Raw genomic sequence first — 19,906 nt, 5'->3', positions numbered from 1 at the left:
AATATTAGTGAATAAAAGTTGAAGCATTAAATGAGCAATACATATCTTGTTTGATATAAAAACATAGTTGTTTATTTCATTCAATTGTCTTACCGGCTGTAATAGGGCAAAAATGATTCCTTTTCATTAAATCTTCCATTAAGTATTAGAGTTTAAGTCTAAAAACTCTTGAAATTATATCAGGTTTATCTTCAGGTTTTTTATGTGGGATCATCCTCATTGTTGCTTCGATTTTTTTTCCCTCGAGCATTACATGTAAATGTAATAAAGAGGTCTGGACAACCATAGTATCTACAAATGACCATAACATCTTGATAATTTTGCAATAGGTATCTAAGGGCACCAGTAAAACTTGAGGGTAATATTATTCGCTTGCCAAGATTATTTGCATCATTATCACCCTTTCTGAAAGCATCTATTAAACCTTTATACAATTCAAATCTTAAAATTTTTTTATTATTTCTTATAAATGATAGCCTTTCTTCTTCTATAGTCGTAAATGCATCAACAATAAATTGTTGAAAAAGTCTTAATCCTTTCAATAATGTGTTATGTAAAACCATATGTTGTTGGATTATGTAAGCATAATATTTTCTCATTGTTACATATTTTCTTTTTGGTTTTTTTCTTATTGATGAATATACATAATTTATCTCAAGCATATATCTATCTTCACCATAAGGGAAAAGAAGAGGATATTGCATGGCCACAAAGAAAGATGATGTTTATTTATCTGTTTCAGACCTTTAGTGATGTAATCAACTATTATATCTCGATGACCATCATATTCTCCTATATCTCCCACTATCAGGCCAGAGATTTCAGAGGTTGTTGGTGGAATGCATTTTGGCTTTAAATTAGTGCAGGAACTTATAAGTCTCAATCGAAAGGGAGCAAAATTTATTGACCTATATGTATCTCTACCTAATCTAAAAAATCTGACAATTTGATTATTCTCATCAAGCATTTTCATCAAACCCTCAACAATTAATCTATTAGGAAAACTAGCATTTTGATTAGTGCAAAAATTTTTGTTCTATTTGGGATTTCATTGTCTGTGTCATATACATATAATTGAGTGAATCTTGGTTTGTTACCTATTGTCAAAAGTAAAGATCCGATTCTATGATAAATTTGACCATTAATTTTGAACACATAAGGTTTTGCACCATTGTTGATGGACTTATCAATTTTACCTCCTAAAGATGTAAATTGAGACATACTATTATAGAGTCTGATACTATTTTTAAATTTTATTGCTCTACAATTTGTGTTATCATTTATCAAATTGTGTAGCAAGTAAGGTGTTAGTTTAAAGGGTGACATTTTGACTATGCCTTCTTGACAACATATACTGAAAGTTGGATTTTTACTTTCTTTTTATATGTCAGCTCGTTCTTCATACCACACAAAAGCACCACAAAAAGGACATACATTCTTAAGCCCGTCAAAAGAAAAAAGAGAGTAGCACGTTCCTATCAAACACATCACCAACAAAAATTAATATATAAAAGTAATAATTGTTATGTTTTATATCAAAAGAATATCATAAACTGTATTTATTTTCTATTTACTCACTTGAATGTATACTGTTCCTTGTTTGTGTAAAAGCTTCATTTGTGAATCGTTGATTATTGGATTCAAGGTTTGCGTATGGGTTGCAGCTTTTATCTATTCATAGTAGCAGAAAGTGAATGAACAAATTGGATAAAGAAAATAGCATTAAAACATAAAATTTATAATCTAGGAAAGAATAGATTTACCATTAATGTCTATGTCAGCAATCATTGTTGAACTCTCGATATGAAGTGGAAAGGAAGAGTTGACATGATTATAAACTAAGTTTGCACGACGACTTGCAAAAACATCGTGTAAATTATGGCTAGAACTTACTAGAGAAAAAGATGTTACATTGGATTTTGTTTTTCTAGAAACACCATTTACCATGCCAAGTCTAGAGGAGTAGTAACAGGTTCAATCAAAACTGCTTGTAATTCTCTTTCGGCAGTGACGATTGAGTGAACCGTCACATGCCCTACGATAGGTAGTTCAATAAAATTGGATGGGCATACATGTTCTGAAAATTCATGTTTGAGTGTGAGAAGTTGTTTGGCAACGTGGTTCTTCTTCTTTGTTGACATTGATTGTCTTTTGTATGTTTAAATTGTCTTTTTTGATCATTTGGTGTAATTGAGAAACATTTAGCAGCTTTGCTACGTTTAGAAGTCTTTTAATTTTCAATGTTTGCATTCTCTTAAGTCTATTTTGTCTTGCATCATTATTTTCATTCATTTCAATAAGAAAAACAAAAACAACAAAAAAAAAAAGATATTGAAAGATGTTATTGAAAGATGATTAAAAAGTACCAATAATAAATAATAAACATGTCAACAAGCAAGCATAGATACCAAAACAAAATCTTACCCTAAGTAGAACGTTAGAAAAAAAATGAATATTTCACTAAAAGCATAAATTGCAAACAAAGTAATAAAATGAGAACAAAATTAGATAAGCTTAATAATTTAAACAAAACATTGAACTTGTAAAAGGTGAAGAAAAAGTGTAAATAACATTACTGAGCACGTGAAAATCAACATACTTTACAATATGCGAGGAGTGTTGAGTTTGAGATCATGCTAGAATTTGAGTAATAATTTTTGAAGAAAAGACAAGAATAAATGTGAGCATGTTGTTTGAGAATAAAATTGATCATGAGAGATAAATCACACATGAATATATATATACACACACACACATATACATATATGTATAAGTACATATGTTTGTTTTCTATTTTATGTATTGAAATAATTTCAAAAGATAATGAAAACGATTAAAAAAATGATTGAGGGTTATAACAATAAAAATGCATCAATTAATGTAGACAACAAAAAGAAAAAATTTAAACTGAATATAAAGTAAATAGATTACTCTATGAAATCAGTTATTTGTTCAATGAGGTAATTAACTCATTCGAAAACAAAATTCTAGATTTGAATTACCATTTTGTTCAAATATTTATTGATTAAACAAATCTATTTGAAATTTTTTTTTTGAGAATTTTCACCTATATTTGACATTAGTTAATTACTATTAAATGTTAGTTGGCTAATTTTACAACTTAGTTAGTTAACTGAACATATTAAATAATCAATCTTATTTTGAAAATTTTTTAATCTTATTTAAGCCGACATGCTGTTGCAAGTCTAAAGCCGACTGCTAGAGACTCCCCATGACATAAAAAAGTTGGCTTGGGCAAAAGAGCTGAACAATTACCAACTGTTTGCAGTTACAAAAAAATTTAGGCAACTGATCAAAGAAATACCAATGCTACTTTGTTATTGTTTTTTCTTTAATTCCCTTGAATCTTTGTCGTGAAGTACATAAGAAAAACTGCTCACTATCATAATACAATACAAAGGCATTTTCACTCAAAAAGAACAAATCCAAACAAAAATAAAAGACGGGTATGGGCCAAAAACTTTGAACAAAACCATCCAAAAGTCAACTTAAACAAATGTTAGATGCAGGAAGAAGATTGAATTTTTTTGAAAGTTATGAACAATGTAACTTAAGTTTAATGGATTTTCTCGTATATAAATTATAAAATTTTCAATCTTAAGGTTTCTTTCTTTTTTCGTCCCAATAATATTTAAGAAAAAATTAGAAACTACCAGCTATATATCTACATGATTATTGTCTCCCACGAATTATTAATGGTTCTTAGAAAAATCATTTGTGTTTAGCTACTTACTATGGGTCTACGAGGAGGACTACCTATAACACGTAGGATGAATCCAGTTTTGAGCCAATTTCTTTGAACCAAAATGATCCAACAAAACACAACAAACCAAAACGAAATCGTAACCACAACACCAGCAACAGGAGCAAAAAGGAAAACAGGAAGAAAGTAACGGGAAAATAGTAAGCAAGAAGCTTCTTGAATGGATTAAATAGAGCAAAAATACCAAAATGCATGAATTTTTTTTACAAATCCCGACAAAACTTTTCAAAAGACCAAAAGAGACTTGAAATCCTTAAAAAATTTCAGCAAACCCCATATCCAGTATGGCACAACATAACAAAATCAAAGAGTTCAAAACTTCACCAAAACTGTCTGCGATTCATCATCTGGTAAGAGTTGAAAGCTGAGTACAACAAAAAACGCATGTGATTGATAGTCGAGCCTCCAAAATACAAAACCAAGTAAAGCCAAAAACAATTGTCATAGCTACAAAGCCGAAACCCAACAATTGTAATAATATATTTGACTGAAAGAGGAGGAAGTAAAGAAGCAAAAAGATGAAGAAAAAATTGAAGAACATCAACAGTACCCATTAGATCTGAAGGCTACAACCCAAGAAATCAACCACGTGTTGTAGCAAACAAAAAGGGCAAAAAGATAAAGAATAGTCTGAAAGATGAACGATGCCCCCTAGATTTGAAACTCACAGCAAAAAATAGCCATGTGTCAAATGATTAAGGGTCAAGGTGGAGCAAAACAGAAGGCTTAACGTGTCACAATTTTTAAGCCCTCTTGGGGCTTCCTTTCTTTATAGTTATAGATTAATGTTGGGGTCGAAACACTCTTTTTAGGTGACCGCCTCAAATAGCCAAGCAGCCACTGCCACTCTAACAATCAAACATCACCATTTCGGTTTCCACTTTCCAGTAGTCGATAGCTACTTAATTATCCAGCAAATAACACATGCTCCTTCTTCACAAATTACTTAAATATAATCTATATATAAATATATTAGAAATCCCTTGTAAAATTAATTAAAGTATTCTACTACTGGTGTATATAATAGTAATAATTTATAAAATGAGTCATGTATTTGCTTATATATGAAACTATCCAAACTGAACATGTAGTCAAACTTACTTTATTTCTTTAGTTAAAAAAAAAATCCTTTTCATGTTACAGAAAAAGCTCCCAAGTGTTATGCATTTTTATTTTTTTTCATAATAAAAGTAATAATTTATCATTGTTTTCATTATAATTTTTTTTAAAATGAAAGAAAAAATCACAATTAAAGTACTTCATAGGTCCCTGTATTATAAATTTTTCGTCAATTTAATCCTTCTACCTCAAAATTAGTTAATTTAGTCTTTATATTTTGAAATTTTGTATAATTGAGTCTCTCTATCTAATTCTGTTCAAATTGACCGTTAGTGATGCTAACATGTCAAATGATGTTGATGTGGCATTAACATGTCAAAAAAAAAATTTATAAAAAAAAAATTCTTGCTACATTAGTTTTTTTGTATCATGTCATAAAGATTAAATTGAACAAACTAGTACAGAAACTAAATTGAATAAAATGTTATAATATAAGGATTAAATTGAATAAAATTTTACAATACAAGGGCTTCGTGGATACTTGCACTATTTTTTTTGTTACACGTTACATTTGGCCCTCTTTATAAGCTAAAATGATATATGAAGTGTATGAAAATCGTGAAACATTGTAGTTGAATGTAATTTTTGGCTTATAATACGAAATATTGTAGTTGAATATAATTTCTTTTTGTAATACGAAACCTTGCTATCTTTTGTTTTGTTGATATATTTATGCAATCCATGAAAAAATATATAATGAAATGACATCATTTTATTAACTACCTAATTGGGACTGAAAACCAAGAAAATGTAACAATTTGATTGAAGTTAAAACCAATTACAAAAATATCAACTTTAGTTAAAAAAATTTGTAATAAAAGAATTGTAATTTCCATTTAGTTACAAAAATAATCGGTGTAACAGTTAAAATAACAACACTAATAGCCAATATAACAAATCAACCAAAATAGCAACCTCACAGCACCATTACACTTTTCTTATGCTTTCTTGAGTTGAAAGTGGTGCACCATCTAGCAAATCAGTAACTAGTGATTTTGTTTTGCTTTTTTATTCCTATTGTGCAATTTTCTGTGGCAATAGTAACAAATTTAATGTTTAAATGAAAAAAATAAAGTAACAACTTTATCATGATGACTTCGATTTGCCTTTTGTTCTTGTTGTGCATTTTTTTGTTGTAATAGTAACAAATTCAATTTTTTAAAGGAAAAATAAAGTAACAACATTATCATGATGACTTCGATTTGCCTCTTTGTTCTTGTTGTGCAATTTTCCGTGGCAATAGTAACAAATTCAATGTTTTAATGCCAAAAATATGTCAACAACATTATCAACACAATACAATAATTAGTTTTATTCTCACCTATAGCTTTCTAGTAAATATGTAGAATTGTAGTTGCCAGTTGCAACTGCCAATAGAGTTCCCTTACCAATGCAGGAATGGGACTACAATTGATTTTACCATTTTGGGAACTACAATTGTAGTTTTTTTATATTTTGAAAATAAGGTAAGAGTCAAGAGATATACATTGTATCAACATGATAAGAGAAAAAGTTATACGTGAATAAATATAAGAGAACAAGATAAAAGTGAGAGGGAGAAACTTATACTTCAAGAAATCACCAAGTCAAATTCTCATAACATCTAAATGTGAAAGTAACACATAAATCTTGCCACTCATTCCAAGTCATTTTCACTACTATCCATGTAAAGTTGTTATTCCGTTTCTTTTAATTGTTCTGCGTAAAGTAGTTATTCCATTTATTCTAGTTGTTTTGTGTGAAATAATTGTTTCACTTATTCTAATTGTTCCACGTGAAACAATGTTTTGCTTGTTTTAGTTGTTTTCATTATTTTCTATATAACATTAGGCAGCTGTAAAACAACACTTAGAGAAACAATAAAGTATTAGTTAAAATCAGCTATCTACAATGTCTTGTTACATATATTTCATGAGAAACGAACCAATGAAAATATTGATAAACAATTACTCAATAGTTTACTTTAGTAAGGAGTCCATTTTATTAAGAAAACAGATAATCCATCAGTTATTTTATTACTTTGAAAAAGAATTCAATATTAAAATGAAAATATATAAACAATTAATCCATATGAATTGGCAACTTACAAAAAACTCTCATTACCATGTATTGGTTTTAGCTAGTTACATTACCATTTAGTTGGTGTCATCCCTTTTAAGTGCTCAATTCAAAATCACCAAGCAATGACAATAGCAAGAATCAATAGAAGATTGTTAGTTAGACATGAATATTACTTTGTATGAAAAAAAAGAAACCCCAAATTTTGTTTTTGGCTGAAGAAATCTAGAGTAGAAAAAGTTAAAAGAAACAACATACGGAGTTGATAATTTTAATATTAGAGTAATGACATAGAATAAGACTTGGAGTTTTTTGGCCATTTAAGAATTGAGTTGTAGGAGAAGAGATTTTTTCTCTGCTCTTTGTATAAGGTCTCACCCCCAACTCACTCTGTTTCTATCCCTCGCCCTTCTGTAGTTATTCTTCCCTGTTTCCAACTTATGCTTTTAAATGATAAACAAATTACATGTTAGTACTATTGAAGAGCATGCAATTTACAAGTTCTGATTCATTATGAAGTCAGTTTTCTTCATAATTTACATATATACATAAACAACTCAACTTTGCCTATGTATCATTCTTTCATGGAATATTAAAATGGAGGGATATATATTGAAATACAACCCTTAAGGAAGTACAAACAGATTACTACTACATCTAAGTGCTATTGGAATTAGACTAGGGATTCTCATGTACATGGTTAAGTCTTTTCAGACTTACACTTCAAGCCAGGGAAAAGAAAATTTGTTTTAAGTAAGAGGGAAAGTTTCATTAAAATTAGGTGCAATTACAGGTAATTACGTGCCATCACACCCCAAACAAAATCCATATCTCACTGAGACCTCATCCTGTTAAGTTGGTTCAAAGCCGGTTGCAGAATGTTGTAGGCCACCCAAAGAAGAGCTGGAGCAACAACAAACAGAACAAGCGTACCCCGGTTGTCACTAGATGCAGCATCAGCAATCATGGCGATCTCACTGGCTGATGCATCCGATGTTGACATGAACCCAGATGCAGCCAATCCTCCAAGTCCTAGACCTATGATCACCCCCTTGGTGCTCCTCATTCTGTCCAGCTGATTAAGTGCTGGCCGGAGGATGTTGAAGAGCACCCACGCTATGGCTGGGATTATGGGAAGCAACAGAGCTAGCCCACGGTTATCTCCTTCAGCTATTTCAGCGATCTGTTGAGCAGCAAAGGCAGGATCACATGAGCTCAAGGTCGAAAAGACAGCTCCAGCAATGGCGGTTCCCGCTAGTGAAGAAGGGAGGATGGATTTTTCGGCTGGTTTTGAGATGGTGAGGCCTTTGGGGAGGTTCTGCATGGAGAGAAGGGAGATGGGTTTGGCGGATGGCTTTGTGGGGTTGATCGTTTTGTTTGAGCTGATGCTCAGGCATTTTGCATTGAGCATGGCCATTGTAGCTACGGTTGCTGCCATTTGATGATTTGGTTTTGTTTCTGCGGCTGGTCTTGTGTCCTTAGGGAGATTTTGTGGGATGCTGGGAGCTCCTGTGTGGAAGAGAAATGGGCTTCAGTTGGCTTTGGAATATAGATTTGATGTCAAGCGAATGGAGTAAGGTCCAATAGAATTATGTTCTCTGGATTCTCCCCTTATCCACAGGGTGTGATCGGTGAGATATGGACCTCATTTTGTATACCCCACCACAGTTTTCTTATCTCCTCCAATAAAGGTCAATTTGTGAACAATAACCACTTTACATAATTTCATATCTCCACTTCTTAAACAGGGACTGTGGGCTCGCATTGACAATAGAAATATTAGTTTACACTGTACATGTAATAGTGCTGACCATTATATAGGTTTGTAGCTTTTAGGCTTAAACTTTACAAAAAAAAAATATGACCATTTATTCAACTATACTCTCATCTTTTATTACATTTAAATGAATTTTTAAATTTAAATTTAAATTCAAACAAATATTTAACTATTATTGAATTTAATCTCAATTTTTTTTTTGTTCATGTGACATATGATCTAATGAGTTGAGATAATCGTGACTAATGTGACCAAATGCATCGGATTATTTTATCATCATAGCTTGTTTGATAATATGCAACAACTAGCTGGCATTAGGTTTAACATGGGTTAAAATTCTGTTAAAGTTAAAAACCTTGTTCGGACTTATATCCAAATTTAAAAAATCTTTTAAATACAATAAAAGATAAGCAGTTTAGTTGAATAAACGAGCCTAGTAGAAAGGCTGTTCTAAGATTTATGCCAAACTGTTATCCAAATTGGAAAAGTCATTTGTCACGTTAATGTTTCAAATAACACCTACAAATTTTCAATTCAACCAACAACACCAAACTAACCCAGCTCGCTCTATCAGCCATCATCATGCAAAGTAGGAAATGCACAAAGGCTTGGGCAACAATTTTGCAAAACGGTCCTAGTTATTGGCTACTGATAACCCAGCCTCTAGCCTCTAGGGCTGGCCGCTGTCAATAGTTTTTGTCCAACGGGCTCATACACACAAAGGAACCCAAAAGCTTGGCTAACCTATCCAAGCCCAAGCCCAAGCTGCAAGACTGAAGTCTGAAGATTAAGCGCAATTTATAGGTGTATATTTCATATAATATTTTGATAAATTTTACGTAATTTATTATAATTTGACTAATTATAACATGATATTTTAATAAAATAAATTCTATTAAAACAAAAAATTAACAAATGAAAGTTTAATCGTCAAATAAAAGATACAATTAATGTGCATTAAAATATAAGAGATCCCTCGTTAGTGCACTTTAGAGATTTAATTGAACAATATTTTCATCAAATTAGTTTTTTCGAGGTCCTCATATCACCGCAACACAACATCTTTCGGAGTTCATCTTTTATGTTAATACCGTATATATCTCTAGTTTATTATTTTATAATTAGTAAAGTGCAATTTTAATTTATTTAGAGAAAATAAAAATAAGTTCTTTTATAGAGTTTTCTTTGAACACCTATCCTTTAATTTATTTGATATTATTTTGCACTCTCTTTAAATACGAGACTTTTAAAATATCTAGTCATTTAAATAATGATACTTATTTAAATCAGAAAATTTTATAGAGCATAAATAATATCTCCATTATGTCAACAACCTAAATCAAAATTTACTAATTCACAGCTTTTTTCCCCTAACTTGGTCAGCTAAATCTTGATTACAATAATGATATTTTTAATTTTTAAGTTTTATAAGTATCAAAATACATATAATTATATTTACACCTATGAAATATAATGAAAAGAATTTTATAAATAAATGTTTTATATTATATCTGCATTCCACGAATATCGTAAGCAAAACGCACAAACATCCAGAGTCTTCCCCAGTCAATAACCTACCCTCTTGTAACTGCCACGTGCCAAAAAAAAAAAACATGTTTCATTTCCGACCATTTTTTTTTTTTGGTAAGATATTTTGATAATGCCCACCGAGCTTCTGCTGTGCTCTTTCCCCGGATTTATTTTTCCTTTAAAAAAAATATCTCCACATCATCTTCCTCAAACCCAGGGCAGGGGGGCAACATCAGACAAAAACCTCTGCAATTAGGGTTTCGTAAAATTTTTTTCCACAACTTTAAATTTTAAAACAAAAAAAGAATGGCCGCTTCTCTCTCGTTCAGGCCGAACATGCTCCTCGTCCTATCTCCTTTCGTTGACCGAACCGGATCCCCCAATCCTCTTTTAAATCGAACTCAATTTTCAGGTTTTTCAGCTCACAGACCATTTCTTCGCGGCTCTTTACCTGTGGCCAAATTCGGGTTCAAACCGGGACTCTTTCCTGAACCGGATGCTTACGAGGGTGTTATCAGGGAGCTGTTTACTAAAGCTGAAAGCGTTCTCTATACGATTGCTGACGCTGCCGTTTCGTCTTCCGACACTATTACTACAACCACTTCTACCAAGCAAAATGATTGGCTTTCGGGTATCACCAATTCACTGGAAACTATTTTGAAGGTAACTTAAGAAGATTTTCTTTTTCTTTGTTTTTCTAACTTGGGTAATGATTTAATGTTGTTTGGATTGAATTCGTTCAGGTTCTGAAAGATGGGTTGTCGGCTTTGCATGTGCCGTACGCTTACGGTTTTGCTATTATACTTCTGACTGTTCTTGTTAAGGCTGCTACGTTTCCTTTGACTAGGAAACAGGTTTGTTATTTGAATAAAACCAAACAAACCAGTAGAACCAAATTAGGAAAAGAAAAGAAGTTAATTCTCAACTCAAATATTTGTTTATTTATTTTTTGGATTTTTTTGTTAATTTTAGATTAATTTATATCATAGAGAAAAAAGTGGTTTGACTTTTGTGAATGTATTCTCAAATTTTCATTTTGCACACAGGTAGAATCTGCTATGGCCATGCGCTCTTTACAGCCTCAAATAAAGGCTATTCAGCAGCGGTATGCTGGAGATCAGGTGAAATTTTGCATTTTGTTTAAGCAGGGATGGTTCTATTGTTTGGTTAATATGGGTAACGAAACTGGTGTATATTTCTAGCTGTTAGTTATAGATTGAATAGATTCTTATTGCTTTAGCAGCAGAAGAAGAAGGAAAAAAAGAAAACAAAAAGGAGGATATCAATTGAATGTTTACAGCTTTGGACTGTTTGATGAAGTTTCTTGGTCGGATGAAGCCATTTTAATCTTTGAGCTACTTTTCTTTAATACTTGCAGGAGAGAATTCAACTTGAAACTGCTCGATTATATAAACTAGCTGGGATAAACCCATTAGCAGGTACTCTAGAACATATTATTCGCCTCACAGTGCCATATTACTTTCAGTAACGTATTTAGATTCTGCATAGACTGCTTTCTGTTTTAAGTTCCTGAAGATTTTGCATTCCATTTACTTTTATTTTTGTTTCACCATTTTTGTTGATGGTATCGTTCTACTTCCACTATGTTCTATCTCTATTGTAGGGCCTTAAGAAAGGTTTAGACTTTTCTGTCTGTATGTATGGCAGAAATTCAAATCTTGGAATAGGGAAATTAATAATTGTTAACTGAATACTACTATCTTCTGTTTTGATGCCCTTTTTTCCTTTTTTGATGATGCATGTCAAAAACAATCCTACTTCATACAAAGGAGAAAGACACGACATCAGATTTTTTGTTGCATCTGTTTGCTTTGTAAAAGTTGATGTCATCTTCCCATTTTATTGCATCTTTTATACCTCATACATTGTTGTTGACTGATTTATTTCTACATCTCTTTGTTCTCTCTCCACAGGATGCCTGCCTACTCTTGCCACAATTCCAGTGTGGATTGGGCTTTATAGAGCCCTGTCAAATGTGGCAAATGAGGTAGCATGCTGTTTGTGTTGTTTTACTAATTTAACCTTCTGTTTCCTTCGGCTCTCTTTCATCTCTAATTATACGTTTTCATCTTTTGTTAAGGGACTCCTCACAGAAGGCTTCTTTTGGATACCCTCCCTGGCTGGTCCAACTACTATTGCTGCTCGACAGAATGGCAGTGGTATCTCTTGGCTTTTCCCTTTTGTAGTAAGTGCCTTAATTTGTTGATATATATATTACTTTGTGTTAAATTAATGGTTCAACGTCTCTTGCTTAATTGTGAAGTTGTTATCTGAAAATGCTGGAGTTTATTCTGTTTCTTGGTGGTCTGGTTGTTTTCATAGGATGGACACCCACCCCTTGGATGGTCAGATACGTTGGCATATCTTGTGTTGCCTGTTTTGCTGGTTCTCTCACAGTCCATCTCTGTCCAAATCATGCAATCAGCACAGGTCAGTTATTCCATCATTAACTAGTATGTCTGTATGTTAGTTCCTTTAGCAATGACAGAAATTACTCCTAAAGTGCCCCATTCAAGACTATTTTTTCCATTAAAATATAATTTAGTGAGATTGTGAGAAGCTAGTTATTTTTAATGTCCCTTCACTTTGTTTCTATATGGCATGCTTCAAAATGATGTTGACTAGCGTGTGAGAAATCTGATAGTTTGCAGAGGTGCATTGCTTTTCTAGTTTTGCATGTTTAAGTTGTCTGTAACTGACTTGAATCTTGGGGAATTACCACTGTTTCATACAATATTACACCATGTCTAATTTTAAGAAGAAAGAGATCTTAAATCTAAGTTAATTTATAATCTCAGCCATAACAATGTGTAACCATTTGATATTTATGACTTTTTTCATGTAAATTGTATAAGCAGAAAGCTTTTTCACCTTTTTCATCTTGATGATTCTGATATTTTTTAATCATGATGGTGGTTGAATTATTGTCTCATCATGTTGGCAGAAGTTGTCAAGTATTATTTGTTATCTAAATACTGCTAATTGTTGCTTACTTATTTCCATCTAGCCTTTAGATGACTTAGGAAGCTTTCAGCTTCATGATTCATAAACTATGTAAATTGAGGCTAGAATTGATTTACTATTATCTAACATTTTTTTGAACTTTTCTTAGAGCAATGATCCAAACATGAAGAGCTCTCAAGCCCTGACAAAGTTCCTCCCTCTAATGATTGGTTATTTTGCTCTTTCAGTTCCTTCAGGTCTAAGTCTATATTGGTAAGCAGATGCATAGCCATTCCTTTCGAAAGTATCATAAGATACTCAACTTTATGTTTCCTTCTTTTTGTAATCCTTTCTTATTAAAACCATGCGATGTTTCTTAACCTTAATTATGTATTTGCAGGTTCACAAATAACATATTAAGTTCGGCACAACAAGTATGGCTTCAAAAGTTGGGGGGTGCAAAGAATCCAGCGAAGCAACTTAATATTGATATCATCAAGGAAGAGCAACTTCAGCTGCAGAAATCTCTCTCTGAATTGAATGCCCCCAGAAAGGAGGCAAAACAAGAAGAAAAGTTGACACCAGAAGGGCTGCGCCCTGGTGAAAGGTATTGTTAAATTTGCTGACTTTGGAATGGCCTTTTTTGTAACTACAGTCGCTTATAGATCTGATGTTTTATATCTTCCAGATTTAAACAGTTGAAGAAGCAAGAGGCGAGAAGAAAGCGGCAAAGAGAAGAAGAAAGGAGGAAAGCTCAAGAGGCAGCAGCTAAAGCTGATCAATTAACAAATGAAGGACATGAGATAGAGGGTAGCACCACTGAAAGGGAAAATGGTGCTGGAACTGGCTTAAGCATTGAAAAGAATGAAAAATGTCAACCTGTTTCAGGCCAAGATTCCTCCAATGTAGGAATTGTGAATGGTGACCTCTCTAATCAGGACTTGAAGGAAGATCAAAAGAATTCTTCCTCGTCAAGCACGAACAGTGAATCTCTGGAACATGTAAAGAAGGTATGGCTGTTAATTTGCTCACAGACATTCTTGAGGCTTGTTTCCTATTTACCTCTCATAAAATGAAAATTACTGGAAGTTCTTGGCTGCTGAAATACAAGGTGGTCATATTGTTTCTTGCATTATAGAGTAACCTTAAATTTATTTAGGAAAAAGAAAAATAACACAGTTGAAGTCTTTTAATAGGGCAAGCAATCCAATGTTTAGGTCTCCACTTGCATGTGACTTGTAGTCTGCATTAACTTGAAAAATAATTTTTACAGCATTTTTGGATTTGTTTTTTCAATATTGTCTTCATTGAATCCAGAGGAGAGTTCACGACTGCAAATAGCCTCCTCAGACTTGTAATAGCTCTTATTCTTTTAGTTTCATTGTTTTGTAATGGTATGAACTGCCTTATCCTTTGATCCTCTCATCCTTGCTTTATTGATGACAAACTTCAAATGTATGAGAAATTAGAGGATTGAATGCAGGACTCGCATGTACACTTGTTTTCAGCATAAATTTTTAAGTAGAAGAGCTGGATATTAGAAAAGACTTTCTTTTTAATTTTATTGTTAATCATCATTCACTTTTATTTTAGTTCAATGTTTTAATTATTTTGAAATTCGCTGTATATTAGGGAACTGTTGAAGTATACACTAGTACAGCCACGACAGATAACAAATATGCTGCACAAGACACAGAGGAAGCCAGGAGGGAGTGACAGGAAAAAGAGAAACATGGTAATGATGAAGCCAGTACCGGAATTCAACCAAGAGTGACAGGAGCAGTTGATTTGCATGCTGCGTTGGATACAGGGGGCAGAATGATTCTCCTCCCTCCATAGGAAGTCTGTGCAGCTCATCAACCATTATTAATATGTTCAAAATGGAGTGTCTTTGGGCTTTGATGGAGCGTATGTTGCCCTTTGGTGATATCTGGCTTATACCTGGTGCACTTGCAGGAACAGCGAAACAAGCAAAATACAGGACAATATAAGATTTTGGAGGTTTCAGATATACCTGTTGTAAGAGCTCAAATACAACTGATTCAATCAATGATTATTCTGTACAAGTTTAATAGTAATAAATAAAAAGTTCTGTTTATGCTATTTTTCTTGCACACTCATGGTTTTTTATCTTTCTTTCTTCCCTCTTTTAAGAGAAGGCTCAGAAGGATCCATTGGTGATTTTCTAATCACAAAGAGGCCAAAACCCTTCATAAAATAGGTAGTTCTCAACATCACCGCCTCCCCTCTTTCATCACTGAAAAAATGAAACGACACACTTATGTTTGAATTACCAGATATTACGAGTATTTGCAACTAAATGACAACTGCTTGGCGAAGCCCTTGCTTTCAGATTATTTGGTACATGGGGCTATCTCTTTAAAGGAATGTTAGGAGCGCCAAAATCTAGAGTTGGTCCGAATTTCTTGTGTACAAAAACAAGAGAACGGGCAGGTGCACGTGTTGTATGAATTCACTAATATCACTTTTTTCTGAGAGAAAGATCCAGGACAAGAACACTTGGACGAGACTTGTCACGAATTGGAACATGCGCCCTTGTCAGTCCGTTTCGACACTCTGGGGGCCTAACCCAGTCTTCTTCAGAACCCAAAATGGCCAAACCCAGCGATGCTAAACACTCTTCCCGAGACAAACTAGCTCAGAAAATCCAAAGAAACGGGTGCCTTGGCGTATACGATTAGCACAATCTCACACATCTTTTAAACAAAATTGCATGGAAGTTACACTTACAGACAGGCATGACAAGAAAGGTCTCCGAATCAATTTATCTATTCTTGCGGTTTGGTCCCTCACTTGCGTATATTATTAAATGAAAATCATAATTTCAATTACAATTACAATTACAAACTTCTCCTGTAATCATAATCCGTGTAGAAAATGAAAAAACAAATAGTCCTAACTTGTTCGTTTCATTATGTGAGTGCTGTAGACTTGTTTAAGATTCACAAGTTGACTACGTCGTATCATCACAAATGTGGAAAATATTGGGGAAGTTTCCATGTCTCTGTGCATCCAATAATTCAGGTTGTCTAGATAAATCCCAGCCGTCCGATAGTCATATGTCCTTGTAACTTTATAATATTCTTTTTCTCTTAAGGTAACAACTTGAACTTATCTTTTTCTCAATTAATTATAAAATTTTTAAATTAGAATATTTAACTCAATAATTGATACATGAAGTTAAAAATGTTAAATCAAAATTCTCTTCCTCAAATAAAAAAGAAAAACATTTTTCAAGAGAACTCAATCAATATTATGAAATAACAATTAGTATAATTTTTTTTTTCATGTGAGATATTAGACAATGATTCATGTGGTGAAATGGCAAAGCTTTGGCTATAATAAGAAATCAGCGTTAGACAAGTCATAAAAGGTTGGCATACAACATCAATGTCCTTAAAATTAATGACTTTCACAATAGGAATCAGTCTTGCCCTATTTGTTATAGGATGACAAAAATGGTAGATGTTCCCACAGAAGTAACCATCACTAAAACTAACATCTCGGGATTGTCCCCAATGCGAGCATCTCTAATACTCTAATTTGGTGACTCTGCAATGACAAGGAGAGCCTGGTTTCGAATTTACAGGGCAAGTAGTCAAATGGCGAAATTGCCGTGTGAAAAGAGACATCCTGGATTTCGCATGAAGAAGCACATGAATCATGTTTTACGGTTGTTGCTTTCCTTTTCAGAGAGTGGATTGTCTTCTTTTAACTCTCTATTTTTTTTTTGTTACAATGTGATGTACATTTAAACAATTAATATCATTACTTGTAATGCTGCTTTACTAGTTGGGGACACCACTAGAGATGGGTGCTTTGTCCGCAATTATGTGACATAAGGAGGGGGCAACACTCGTCAAATATATTAACTATTCGAAAGATTCCAGAGCTTAAACCTTTTGATCTTCAACCTCTGGCACACATGCTAATCAAGTCTGCCGCAAGCTTCCTTTCTATTTGATGCGACTTCATTTGCAAGACTTGATCGAAGAACTCCGATGGAAACAGGGGCTAATAATGCATTCTATGTTAGAAATTGATATCGGTAAGCTTAGTTTCAATAAATTCTCATCCTATTTAAATTTATAATTAAGTTGACAAGTTATCAGTTAAATCTTTATGCTCAAAATCAAAAGTTTTATCGTCCAAGTGAAGCACCTCTTGTTGTTTTTTTTTTTTTTCTTTACTAGAAGAAGTTGCCTTCATAGTGTTTTGGTGAGCTTTAGTGATCATTCCAATCAAAACCTACCTTTAATCACGGTGCACCCCAGGGTATTTATTTTTGTCCTTATGTCAGAAATCCATTGTCTTTCTCTTCATTGATTAACCGCCAATTAAAGATTTCTTTATAGAAAAAGAAAATGTTAAAGGATTAGTAATTTATTCAGCTTCTTTTACAATTGTTGCAGCAGAACTTATATTGAAATGCAGAAACAAGCTTCACCGGAAGAGGACACTGCTGCAGTCTATTTCATACCTGGTTATATTTATCAAGTTGGTTAAAAATCTTGCGAATAATGGCTGATGAAGCTGACCCCATCGACCCCTTCCATCATTGTTTTAGTATTCCCAGATCGGAGCAATAAGCAAATAAACTTTAGAACACCACACCAACAACCTTCAGACACGTACTTGAGCATGTTCTCCCTAAGGGAATAATGTTAACAGAAGAGAAGCCTCAAGTGTTTAAAGAATCAATAAATAACTTCCCAACAGTATATTGATTGAAGCACTAATGATCTCAGTTGAGCATAACATATATATAAATCCACACTCATAGTGAGGTATTGGCTTAATTTATACATTATTTTCTGCTAAATTAAAGATCAGTAGCAAATAAGTTTAATCATCTTATTTTACTTGGTTTTTGTTATCAGCCATGGCATTGAAATTCATTGGATGCCAACAGTAAAAATAAATTTACAAGTGTACAAAAAACAATTATTACTAGCAGTAGTATTATTTTAGTAGCTTTTATTTCTGTGATGACTGAATTCAGCAAGCTAAAGAGGGAAAGGACGGTCCCTTTACTGCATACTAAAAATTGGGCAAGAATTACAAAGTCATAATAAGGCTTTCTTAGCTTACATGCAGAATTTTATAGCATGCATTCGAGTGTAAATCAAGTCGTTTTCTCTGCCTTAGAAGGAAGTTGCAGCATCGTGAAAAGCATTTTTTTTCCTATAAATTAACAAATGACAGCTAATGAAGAAAGGTATGTTTCTTTTAACACATGGCACCTTGATGGAGAGGTCCACTCAAGCTGCTTTACCAGGCTTAAGTTTCAAAAACCCATTTTCTTCTAGTTTACTTCTGATTGCAGAAGTTAGAGGAATAGGCCACTGTTGGCACTAGGATTGTGCACGGTGGATTCATGTTGCGGTTCCATTCCTTGCACTGATACTTTGAGGACAGATGGGAACGAATCAACAAAGAAAATCAAAGGATATCCATTTTAATTACTTTGTTCATTCTTTTTTCTTTTGGACCCTTCCTTAAAGCTCATTCACCTAACCTTTCTCTATGACCTCTCTTTTCTCTAAAGAATCTTAACTCAAGAACTTTACAGTTGCGCCTAATAATCATTTTTGTGAGTTTAGGTTTCACTCCAGTCCTTTTGGATATAATAGAGTTTGACCCCAATCACCACCTGTTGATAGAAAAGGATGCAAGAGCTGTGAAAGGGACTCCGAATTACAATCAGATGAATCCAAAATCACACTTGGATGATCTATTTCTGCGAGTCATGTTTCTATCGATTTCATCTAATAGTGAAAGCTAGACTTTTAGCAGAAGATATTCTTTGTAACAATTTCAGCAATCAGAAATGGATTCAAAATTCTTTAATTTGGCCAAAATATTAGATCAATCTAAACTCTGAGGTGCTTTAAGGAGGGATCTCTGCAATTACTTGTATGACTTGAGTTTCAATGCACATTAATTATATTTTTGTTGAACAACTAAAATCTTCAGTGTCAGTTTCCAGTTTTAATAGAATTTATTAGTTAGGTAAGAAGCACTCTCACTAAATATTATTTGTTTTTATTATCAAAATTTACTACTAGACAATGATCTTAATGCTAAAAGTTTGGAAAAAAAGTTGCGTTCATTTGCTAGTATTCATTGATTACCAAACATTTCAAAAAAAAAAAAATTGTGTTTATACATTGAATAAATTAGGTACTGCTCCAAACTTAAATTTATTATTTTCATTCATTATTTTTATGAGTCCTATTTATTGATTATGTAGAAACAAAAAGGATTGTACATAATTAATTACAATGCTCTTGACTCACCGATCATAAATAATTTTTACTTTTGTTATGAATATATATGAATATTCTTTGTATTTCATCATATCCAATGAACCTTCTTATATCCAATGTACATATTTATATAAGTACATCCCTATCTTCTAGATCTATTCATTATATGTACATCCTTATCTACTAAATTCATCTTCTATTCCTCCTCTATCTATGTAAGCCTTTAAATAAAGGCATTATAATTGATGGTATACACACTTAGAGAAGAAATAAAATAGAAGATCTTCTCACTTTTTTACTACTTCTCTTTAATATTTTTCTTTCAAAGTTATATTTCATAAAACGTTATCAACATGAAGCTCTAATTTATTGAGTTTTGGTATT

General features: G+C 32.8%; 2 protein-coding genes and 1 non-coding gene across 3 annotated transcripts; 1 reads left to right on the top strand and 2 right to left on the bottom strand.

Annotated features, from left to right (window-relative positions):
- Positions 1-7,551: 7,551 nt before the first annotated feature.
- Positions 7,552-8,511, bottom strand: PSBY (photosystem II BY). The gene has a single exon (XM_007044865.3). The coding sequence runs from the start codon at positions 8,397-8,399 to the stop codon at positions 7,794-7,796; it is 606 nt and encodes a 201-aa protein (XP_007044927.2). The 5' UTR covers positions 8,400-8,511; the 3' UTR covers positions 7,552-7,793.
- Positions 8,512-10,435: 1,924 nt separating this feature from the next.
- On the top strand, positions 10,436-15,011 carry ALB4 (OxaA/YidC-like membrane insertion protein). Its single transcript, XM_007044859.3, has 11 exons — positions 10,436-10,931; positions 11,012-11,122; positions 11,315-11,389; positions 11,647-11,707; positions 12,203-12,276; positions 12,370-12,474; positions 12,612-12,719; positions 13,402-13,505; positions 13,633-13,839; positions 13,921-14,242; positions 14,865-15,011. Exons 1-11 carry the CDS (start codon positions 10,575-10,577, stop codon positions 14,946-14,948), a joined length of 1,608 nt encoding a protein of 535 aa, XP_007044921.2. The 5' UTR covers positions 10,436-10,574; the 3' UTR covers positions 14,949-15,011.
- A 374-nt stretch (positions 15,012-15,385) lies between these two features.
- On the bottom strand, positions 15,386-15,479 carry LOC148764309 (small nucleolar RNA R41). Its single transcript, XR_016024939.1, has one exon. It is a non-coding gene; the product is annotated as a small nucleolar RNA R41 (small nucleolar RNA).
- Positions 15,480-19,906: the final 4,427 nt, after the last annotated feature.

The sequence above is a fragment of the Theobroma cacao genome, chromosome 2 (assembly GCF_053813885.1).
Source record: "Theobroma cacao isolate CCN51 chromosome 2, ASM5381388v1, whole genome shotgun sequence".
In the NCBI taxonomy this organism is placed as follows: domain Eukaryota; kingdom Viridiplantae; phylum Streptophyta; class Magnoliopsida; order Malvales; family Malvaceae; genus Theobroma; species Theobroma cacao.
This window is presented reverse-complemented; position numbering and strand designations above follow the sequence as displayed.